Here is a 10978-nt window from a genome sequence, read left to right as displayed (position 1 = left end):
TGGGCTCACTTAGACGGTTCTGACTTATGCCATGAGGCCGAATCTGCATGGGAACGTTCTTCTCCTTAGTCCACCCCTCCATTTCCTTCTGAAACAGTGTCTGTCATGGACTCTGCTGGTTGGGCTGTCCTCTTCCCGGGCTGCACGCTCTTCTGTCACCACTCTCTGCAGTTCCTGTCTGTGAGTTTTGCTGTTGCTTTTCTCTGTATTCTTCAAGGCGTTTTTTTTTTTTTTCCCTCCATATGCTAACCCCTGATACTCTTTAGTGGTTTGCTTCTAGCGGAGGATTGAAGTCACTGGAACCTCTAAATGGCATGGGAAGCTCCCGTCGTGCGTGCTCAGGGGAGAGGACTGCATTTTCTACCCTGATAGGACTGTTAGGCTTTGCTTTTAGATCAGTAAGAAGGAGCACGGGAAGGAGGCAGATTTGCCCAGGATAGCAACCTGGGAGCCGAGGAACAGCCCTGTGATGACAGAACAGGAAGCCAGGGTTACTTCACATCGAAATGTGGCTGAGGATCAGCGTGCGGATGGCCACATTTCTTACATTTCAGGGACGTGTAGAGTGTGGAACCGATCGAGTGGGGGAAGGCCTCACACGAACAAGGCAGGAAGCCACCTGGAAAGCGTGTGCAGATTGACTGCCAGATGACAGTGGCACCTTCGGTGCAGCCCACACTGTGTGGCTCAAGACACAACAGGCATAGCCTTCCTGTTGTTCCCCCAGACCTAGACGGATTGGACGGTTAGTCTGGGGATGAGCTCAACTAGGATTATTTATCTTGGAGGAGAACAGAGGAGTAACCGAGAAGAGAGTGAGCAGTAAATGAGATCGGTCCCTCGCATTAGGCTGGATCGCAGGATATATGAGGCAAAAGATGGTTACTGTTACTACAGAGTGCCAGCAGCCTGGTGGTGGCGCTCAGGCCTGAGGGCGGAGTTCTCAGACAAGGGGGCTCGCTGCTCTGGCTCCGGCTACTTTCTTTTCCTCTATCACTTCTGCAGACATCTTTCTCAGAGGTGTTGTGAAATGGCTGTCTGGAGTCCCTTCAAAAGAAAGAAAGGCATTTTAGGAAGCCTTACCTGTAAGCAGGGGCTGTTCCCCGTGAGTCCCCTGCCTGGGGCTCTTGGCAGTGAGAAGTATGACCCGTGTCACTGTGTCTGGTGACTTCAGAAGCACTTCTAGATTTAATGGGAATTTCTAGCTTCCTTTGAGACACGTCCACACATACTTCAGTTTCAGCAGATTCCCTAGATGTGAGGTGCTTCTAGACTTTCTCCAGGCTCTAGTGAAGGGCATCATGGGATAGCTTTACTGTAGCCCATGCTCCTCTGTTCTCTGTCTTCTATGTCCTACCTCTCTGGTTTCTCTTGCATTGGTTTCCTCAGACCACAAGCATTTCATAGCTGGACTGCTGACTTTTTGCTCTTTTCCAGTTTACCCTCTCTCTGGCTCTGATGTTCTTCTAAGGTCTCTAACTCTTTCTTGAACCTCAGATCTGACCTATGCCTGCCCCTTCCCTCCGAATATCCATCTCTCCACGGCCAGAATGCATCTTGTTAGCCCAGAGTTTGGGGCTGTGCCTAGACTGGCAGGAGCTCTCACACAGATGCCTACGAATGGCGTCTGGCCTGGCGCCAGAACTCCCTCACATGCACATACAGCTGCATGTTCTGCCCTTCAGCAGAAGATGGGGGTGGCTGGACGCCTTCTAAAACTAGTCAAGGCCGTTTGGGGTGTACATGACAGGAACCAACTCAAAGCCTAAGCCTGCGGAATGTGCTGGATTGCAGGTGGAAGTCCGGGAAGGGATCTCGCTCGAAGCACAGTAAGTTCCGGCTACAAGTGCACTACCAGTGTCCTGTTGTTCTAGCCCAGCTGTTCTGCCTGAGGTCTTTCACCCAGACCTGGAAAGATGACCATTCCTGGCTTCTGTGGTACTTAGAGCTGTGATCCCAGAATAAGAATGGGGTGCTGTCACCTCTCAGAGTTAAGTGGGCCACTCCTTTTGGTCAATTCCAAGTGTGGTGATCATGTCTCCAGGACCTAGGCCAGATAGTGAGTGAAGACTCATGAGTTACAGCCCCCCAGGAACTGTATGGGACAGGGAGGGGCTGCTATGGAGAAATCGGCTTCTTAAATTTACTTACTATTAGTGCTGGCATGGTGGTGCACACCACCATGAAGATGAAGATCTCAGCACTCAGAAGGCAGAGGCAGTCACACCTCTGTGAGTTTGAGACCACCTACAAAGCAAGTCCAGAACAGACAGTGCTGACACAGAGAAACTGTCTCAAACACAAAAACCAAACAAAAAACCCTCAAACCTTATTTTTAAACACAACACGAGGAGGGTATTTTACACCTTTAAACTGGTGTGATAACTCAGTAGAATTAGTATTTCAGCCTTTTGGAGGGCTGGAGAGAGGGAGGGCTGGAGAGAGGGAGGGCTGGAGAGAGGGAGGGCTGGAGAGAGGGAGGGCTGGAGAGAGGGAGGGCTGGAGAGAGGGAGGGCTGGAGAGAGGGAGGGCTGGAGAGAGGGAGGGCTGGAGAGAGGGAGGGCTGGAGAGAGGGAGGGCTGGAGAGAGGGAGGGCTGGAGAGAGGGAGGGCTGGAGAGAGGGAGGGCTGGAGAGAGGGAGGGCTGGAGAGAGGGATTCTCAGAACCTTTTACCTGAATCCTCCCAACTTGACCACAGTGGATCACTGAAGTGTCTTGTGGATTAGTCAGTGTCATCCGTGACACACATCTTTCTTTCTGCACCAAATCCCATCGAGTTAGCCGTGCCCCTTAGCTGACAGTCATCCTTAAATGAGCATTGGCGTCACTCTGGGGGATGGTCTTCAAGCTATTGATTAGCTGACCATGTGGAGGAGCGTAAGCAGTCGTGGGGCCTCAAAGACACACCAAACATTTCAGCTACTGCATTTTTCAGTGTGCTGATTAAGGATCAAGGTAGGCTTTTGTTCTTATTCCCATTTTATAGATGTGCAGCTAGAGACAAAAGTCATAGAAGCCAGAGCCCTTGGCCTTCCCCACTATGTTGGTTACTTCTGCACCTTAACTTTGTCTTCCTGAGTGTGAGCCACCCTGGGGAAACCTGTAATACTACAACAGAGTGGTGAAAGAGATTACTTTCCTGGAGTTGGCATGTCGTAAAACCTTCACTTGGTGTAGTAAAAATGGATGTTATTAATTTATTGAAAGGAGGTATAAAAACCCAGTGGAAGATTTGGTGGAGCTGGCATTTAGGAGACCCCAGAGTAAATTCGAAATGTGAATAGCAGAGAAGGCATTGCATCTGCCACAGGGTGTGCATTCCTGGTCAAAGAACTTACACCCTCGGCTTCCTCACCTATAACTTGTCAAAAGTGTAGATGTCAAGGGTATTAGTCAATGGGGACCACGTAAGAGTGAGAGAGAGAGAGGCTGGGCAGTGATGGCACACGCCTTTAATCCCAGCACTCAGGAGGCAGAGGCCGGTGGTTCTCTATGAGTTCAAGGCCAGCCTGATCTACAGAGTGAGTTCCAGGACAGCCTGGGCCACACAGAGAAACCCTGTCTTGACAAAGAAAAAAGTAAGCTAGAGATCTCATTACCGGTTTTGTTGCTGGTGAAACCAACTTGAGCTGAGATGAAATAGAGCTTTGTGGACTCGCCCACCTTAGGCTTTGATGTTGAATATGGATGGCAGTTGTGGGCGTGGTTCTAGACCTGCCTTGATTCCGGCTGCCTAGTGAGTGCAGGGTGCAAGTGGCCTGAAAGCATCTGTCCTGTGTTCAGAAGGATGTTGTAAAAAAAAAAATTGGTGTCCTTTATCCCGCTAGGTCCACACCACAGTGCCTCAAGATATCTGCTAGATATCTTGGCAGAAACACATCCCAACTCTGAGGCGGCCCAGTGTCTCCTGCCGCCGCACACGTTCCTACACTCAAACCGTCACATAAAAGAACACACAACACAATAATCTTTGACTCAATTGATAAGATATAATTGCCCACTTAAACATACAAAGCCTGGTACCATCCATCCCTTAAGAACATTTGTAACAACCTGTAAATACACAGAGTGGGATCTTAACATCACCTGCCATGGCTTCTTGCCCTCTCCCTTCTGTCTCCTCCTTCCTTTCCAGTCTCCTCTTCCTTCAAACTTCTCTCCCGCCCATCCTTCCTTCTCCTCCAATGACAGGCCTCCTTCTATCCTGTACCTGCCCCTCATCTGTATTTTACAAATTCAATGGGGAGAAGGTTCTGGTGAAGTCACCTGATTCCTGGGTACATGACTAGGCAGCTGTCCTTGGGGCAGCAGAATTAGCAACAAAATACAGATAACTCCAGGGCAAACCACAACAGAATGACACCTTGAAAAGATAGGGAGGAAAAAGATGGGACCACAGGAGGCCAACGGCCAAACACAGTCCTTCTCGTGAATCCTGTGGGCAGACAGGCATGCGGGAACTCTTCTCACAGTCTTTTGAAGAGGTAGGAACGTGAGAGAGGGAGAAAATGAATGTGTCCATACATGTTGCCCACCCAGTAGCTTTGCTAGGGAGATCCGCTAAGGTGAGACAGAGAATGATACATCTATCATGAAAACCAGTGCCCAGTCTGTCCTTGCTGCCCACGGGCAGACTGGCAGCTGGAGCACAGACATCAGGATGTGACCACCAATGCTGTATAGCGCTGGGGTCAGCTTGTCAGAGTATTTTTCTCTCAGTGAACAACTGGGGGATCTGGTTACCAAGGCCTGGGAAGCAGGGAGGGGGGCAACACAAAAAACACTGTGTCTACGAGGGATCTAGACTTCTGACATGCTGGTCTTCTGTGCTGTGAGAGTCCTCTTTTTGTTGTAATAAAATGTGCAAAGCTGGAAATAGAAAGGGATTTCTTTAGCTCACACTTTAGGATGCTAAAAGTTCAAGGTGGGGCTGCTCCGTGAGTTTGGCCCCAGGTGAGGGCTCCTTGGAGGATGACTTCATAATGGATTGTTTAAGGAAGTGTCCATGTGCCTTAGCAGTAAGCACAAGCAGGTGGGTCCAGTTTTGTTCCTTTTATGACAACTCTTTTGGGAGCCAACTCACTCCTTGAAACCGGCATCAGTCCTTCCCAGAAGCATCACCCTCAGTGACCAATTAGGCCTTCCACCAGACTCTGCATCTAAAAGGCTCCTCTTATATCATCACTTTGGGAGCAAAGCTTCCAATGCCTGAAGTTTTGGGGAGACACCCTTAAGCCATCTCGAAACCACGGCACCTACCAAATAAGATTTTGTCTAGCAAACATCCAAACCCGTGGTTGATGTAGCAAACACCAACACCCTGTGGGTGTTAAACCGTGGTCATTGCTTCTTTCTATTATGAAAAAACATATAGCCTAAAATGTAACAACAGTAACCATTTTTAAATAGATGCTGTGTTAGTGTTGGGACAGTCACCATGTCTCACAAGTACCACCAGTTTCCTAAACGGTTTATCACTTCACACACAACCTTTGAGCTTTAAGCAATGAACTCAGTTCCTTGCCACACCCCTCGGCTCTGTGAATTTGACTAATTTAAACGTTTCAAGTGAATTCATACATTGCAACATTTAGATAGATAGATAGACAGATAGATAGACAGACAGACAGACATAGACAGACACAGACATAGACATAGACATAGATTCCAGTTTCTAGGTTAAAAACTTTCATGGCATCCTGGAGGACCACTTCCTTTGTGCTTTTTACTTGATCTGACCACCCGCCCCATCCCCCATGTTTTCTCCTTCTTAATGTTTCCAGAGCCCCCCCTTCCAGAAGTAGACTTTTTCACTGTGCGTGGAAGGCTTCTACCAAGCTTCAGGCTTCGGAAAGCCAAGGAGATAAATGGACCTATCAGGTGAGTACCTGTCTTTCTCCACACAGTGGTCCCACTGTGTGAGCAGGATGGCTTCTCTGTGGGTGGCTGAACTTGGGTAGCTGGATCAATACAATGGGGCCTCTTGCTTTGTTTCCTTGTGCACATAGTAGGCTTGTCATCTCAGGAACTCCCTTCCCAATGAAAAGCAAGACCTATCAGGGACCAGAGGCAAGCATTTGGGCCACACGGCCCCTTGCATCCACTTCCCACGGCACAACCTTTAACGATGGAGGGTCACAAGGGTTGTCTCCTTTCCCAGAGACAGTGTCTCCTTCTTATGTCAGGCTGAAATTGGGGTGTGTTTGTAGTAGTGGCTTCAGAAAAGGTCATTGGGAGAACTTTTTATCTGTTCACATATTGAATTATATAGGCACAACACTATGTAGTGAGTGACCAGCTGGGATTCCAAATGGCGTTAAGAGGGGATTTATTTACCTCTGTTGGAGGACTACATTGCACTCAGTTTTGCATTCTGTTTAAAAAGGTCGTGGAGAGTTAGGGAAGTTCAGACAGTCCCCCTTCTCAGACAGGAAGGTTAGCATTGGCCTGCAGGTGGGAGCCGAGGCACTAGGGAGTCAAGGAATTGAGGTGTGCACGGCCTGACCTTCATGTCCCTCCAGAGTAATGGCCCCTTTAGTGCAATCAAGATAAAAATAAATTCGAGATATTCTAAAAGAATGAAAGGCAAGTCTGGAGATAGTGTGAATATCCATCTGCTGTAGAACAGGCTGCCCTGCTTTCAGACTGGGCTAAGCTCAAGTCTTCGGGACAGACTTAGGGGCCTCCGCAGCTGTTTCTTGAAAGTTCTGCAATCCTGTTGCTGTAAGGGGGCAGAAGCCTGGCATCATGGCCTGAATGAGTTTACAAGAGCAGATGTGAAACCTAAGCCAAACCATTGCATAATTACGGCACAAAAGAGAAACAAAGTGATAGCCTACGCCGGGTGGCAGTGTATCGTGGATGGTTCCAAAACAGGAAGTGGCGACCTGTGAGTCATGCGGGGAGGGCAGTGGAAGTGGGGAGAAGTCCTTGCCGACTGGCCCCGTGGACAGGTTCCAACCCACTGCAACTGCCTCCTTCATGTCACCAGGGTTATTTACCAGGAGGTGAGCTGTGCCCGTCTCCAGCCTGGCTGTGTGGCTTGAGCTAGAAGTAGCAGCTTTGCCAGGCCAGAGTCTGCTCTGTGTGTGAACCCTGGCCTGGAGCACACAGGGCTTAGGCAGATGGTCAGGCCTGTCCCTGGGCTCCCCGAAGGCTAATGTCTCTTACCCTTACCAGCTAACAGGCATCAGCTGGCATTATCAGCAGCTAACATTCTGACTCAAGTCCTGGAGACTTTGATCCCACAGGTTTGGGGTGGGGACCTAGGAATTTCTATATTTAACAGGCTAAATGCTTCCTGTCCCGTGACCGGTACCGATACAGGTCAGTGTACAGAATCAAAAGGGTGCAGGCGAGCCTTGAACTTGATTACTTGGAAGGGTGAGTTGGTGTGGGACTTCTTGCCCATGGCCATTGTACCTTCAAGTCCCCAGAAAAGCTGTCACAGGGGTTCCCCAAAGGCAGCTTTTTTGATGCTATTTGTTACCCTGCAGGTTTTACTTAATCCCTTTTGTTTAGAGTCCTTTTCTGAAAGTGAGCCCAGGCTCTGTGGAAATCAGGGCCCTCACCTAACATGGTTGGGGACATAACAGGTGGCTGGAGACTTTCTAAATACAACAGCTACTGTGGGGAGGGCTCCCCTCTCCTTAACCAAGTGATTCATGTGCTTTTAGGGAGCAGGAAATGGGGCATTAACAATGTGGAGCAGGAAGCCCAAAATTGGTGGTAAAATAGAATTATGTGGCCTAATGAGGTTTGGAAATCACCCTAATCACATTTGGAATTGGTCCAGGCATTTTTTTTTTCTCTATTGAAAATTCAACTCAACCGGCATTTATGGGAGTTGATCATAACTAAAGAAATGTGAAAAGGGGGCTTCATAATTAAGAACACTGGCTGCTCTTCCAGAGGACCTGGGTTCAATTCCCAGCACCCACGTAGGAGCTTAAAAATGTCTATGACTCCAGCTCCAGGGGATCCGACATACATGCAGACAATACACCAAGGCACGTAAAATAAAAATAAATACTTTAATAAAGGAAGAGATGTGAAAGGACCTGCAGATCTAAGAGGCAGTCCTGTAACCCCACCCCCGGCCCTGTTATCAAGTTCAACAGAGAGAGGACGGACATGTTCACACATTTAAGATACCAGAAGTAAATGCTGAGCCGGCAGGAATAGAAAGGGAGGCATGGCTTGACCAGACACGTCTCATTCCTCGCTGCTTCAGACTGGCCGCTTCACTTTGGTGGAAAAACGTGTGTTTCTCTGCCCCTGTTTAAGGGACATTTTCACCAGATCCATACGCTACTTTACCTTTTCGGGGCCATGTCAGTCCAGATTAACTCCCGGTGACTTTTTACTCCTGGCTGCTCACTGGTTTGGCGTGACCTTCCATGTCAGCCTCTGAACTGCGGGGAACGTAAATCATATGAGTCCTGTTTAAGTCACCACATGACTGCCTGGAGCCGCTCTTCAGACTGAGCACTTTCACTCTCGGGCACCAGCCTTCATGTGACTTTTAAACCCTCCCCAGTGCCAGGCTCTGCTGGCCCATGTGACACACTGCCGATCGGATCGACCGTGTGACAGACACAAGGCAGTGATACCCTCTCTAGTCTCTCCCAGCTAGAGAGACCCTGCTTGGCCTCCCTGTGAGGCTGGGACGTGGCTTGTCATCTGGCTGTAGGTAGATGCGGAGGCCCACGGCAGTTAGAACTGGCATGCGCTAAGTCCCATGTAGCCAGCGGGTTTTTCTCCTCTGATCCATCTGATCCGTTGTCTTTAAGGCGCTTACCGCACGCACAGTGTGAGTTCAGTAAGCTCGAACACACAGTCTTCCAAACAAGCAGCCTGACAACGTTTACGTCTGGCCAGGAGCCTGATGGTGAGCAAGACCTCCCTTCTTCACAAGGCCCCTGCCAATTTCTCTGCTTTTTCCCCCCTCTCCCAGTTCATATCAGGTGTTGGTCCTCCCCCTGTCCTTGCAAAGCACGTTTTCTTGTGATTCTGAAGGCATCACTTCATTCTTTGGCAACGCGTCTCCTGCTGATGGATATGTGGCTGCAGAAATACTGGCCAGTGATGTTCCAGATGACACATTGGAGATATCCATTGGAGACAGGCTGTACTATGGGGAATATTATAACGCACCTTTGAAGACAGTAAATGAGTATTGCATTCTATTACGGATCACAAGTGAATGGAACAAGGTATAGTTGTTTCAACGATGTTCTGGCCCCTGTATCTTCCTTTTTGTGTGAGGTTTAAATTGTTTGCATTTACCTTTCTCCCATGTTTACGATGGATGCCACGTAGAATAACCACAGAAACATGTCGTGGCTTGTGAGCACAGGCTTTCTAATGGGTAGGCAGGTAAGACCTGCATAGGTGCCAGCGCACTTCTGAGGCTGTGCTGCGTCTCTATTGCTACTGTTCTGTTTTGAGGGCTCCTCAAGATACATGAGTCCAGAATTCGACAGTCCCAGTTGGAAAGGACTTATTTAGTTCTGGCGGCTTCCTTTCTGCTCTCCTGGGGTGCTGCCTTCCCTCGTTTTCCGGGGGAACAGGAGGAGAGAGTGGCAGACGCGCTCAGACTGCCTTGTTTTTCTTAGGCCCCACCCCACTCTTCAGAAAGCTTCATCTCTACAGGCTGGGTTTCTTTCAACAATGGGAAACTGTAAGGAGCTGGACAAGCTAGGAGAATTCTAAACTTGGTGTAAAACTATGTGGGCTGGAAACCAGGAAAATTACACAAACACCAACAAGACATCTCTTGACTGATACATTGGAAGCTTGTAGCCATCTACATTGGAAGTATGTAGCCATCTTGACTGTGAGGTACTTCAGATTTAAAACAGGCACCTATTAAATTCTGCATAGGACAGAAGTTGATTTACCATTGGCATGCCGACGGCAAACCAAGGCTTACCTTTTAAGATTATGTATGAGTAGCGGAGAGGCCAAGGACTACTTTGTAACAATATTATAGGAATTATAAAGCTCAGAATACTGTTACCTCAACATTATAATGTAGTAGGCAGCCTGATGGGTGCCAGGCAGTACCACCTCACTATGTGGCCTTGCTCTGCGTTTAAAGATTAATGGTGTTCAGCACCTATTCATGTGCTTGGTGGCCTCTGTTCTTTAGGACAAGTGCCTATTCAAGTTCTTTACTAGTTTTCATCTTTGCTTTTTGTCTTTCTTGTCTTTTTTTGTTTTTGGTTCTTTTTTTCGGAGCTGGGGACTGAACCCAGGGCCTTGCGCTTCCTAGGCAAGCGCTCTACCACTGAGCTAAATCCCCAACCCCTCTTGTCTGTTTTTGAGACAGAATTTCTCTGTATAGGTCTCCTGTCCTAGAACTTGCTCCGTAGATCAGGCTGGCCTCAAAGTCAAAGAGATCCACCTGCCTCTGCCTCAAGATGTGCACTGCCACCACCACCACCACCGTCAATCACCACTACCCAGCTACTAATTTTTAAATTGAGTTGTTTGATTTCTGTTGTTGTTGTTTGGTGTTCTCTATATAATTTGGACATTAATCTCTTATGAGATGAAGTTGAAAACATTTTCTTCCATTCTTATGGTTTTTGGTTTTAATAATGTCCTTTGATGAACAAAACTCTTCCCATTTGTGTTGGTTCCTAGAAGCTTTGTAGTTTTAAGTCTTACTTTCGGGCATTTGGTTCATTTTGAGCTTTTATGTTTTGGAATTAGGTAAAAGCTCAGTCCAGCCTGTGTTTTTTTTTTTCCCCCAAGACCAGGTTTCTCTGTGTAGCCCTAACTGTCCTGGAACTCGCTCAATAGATCAGGCTGGCCTTGAACTCGTAAATCCACCTGCCTTACCCCCCACCCCTCAGCACTAGAATTAATGGCATGTACCACCACGCTGGCTTGTTTGTTTTTAATATCTGAACACTACTTGTTGAAAGACTGTCTGGTCTGCATTAAATTCTTGGCACTTGTTCTAGCTTCT

General features: G+C 48.1%; 1 protein-coding gene across 9 annotated transcripts in view; it reads left to right on the top strand.

Moving 5' to 3' along the window:
- Positions 1–10978, top strand: part of Susd1 (sushi domain containing 1) — a 123341-nt gene that overhangs the window by 99232 nt on the left and 13131 nt on the right. For 8 of the 9 annotated variants that reach the window (NM_001427255.1, XM_006238212.5, XM_039111047.2 and 5 more), the window contains 2 exons: positions 5784–5880; positions 8957–9215. In NM_001427255.1, the coding sequence (NP_001414184.1) occupies positions 5784–5880; positions 8957–9215 (356 nt within the window). The remainder of the gene's footprint in view (positions 1–5783; positions 5881–8956; positions 9216–10978) is intronic. The other variant, XM_039111050.2, reaches the window with a different exon arrangement.

The sequence above is a fragment of the Rattus norvegicus genome, chromosome 5 (assembly GCF_036323735.1).
Source record: "Rattus norvegicus strain BN/NHsdMcwi chromosome 5, GRCr8, whole genome shotgun sequence".
In the NCBI taxonomy this organism is placed as follows: Eukaryota; Metazoa; Chordata; class Mammalia; order Rodentia; family Muridae; genus Rattus; species Rattus norvegicus.
Note: the sequence above shows the minus strand (reverse complement) of the source record. Positions and strands in the feature narration are given on the sequence as shown.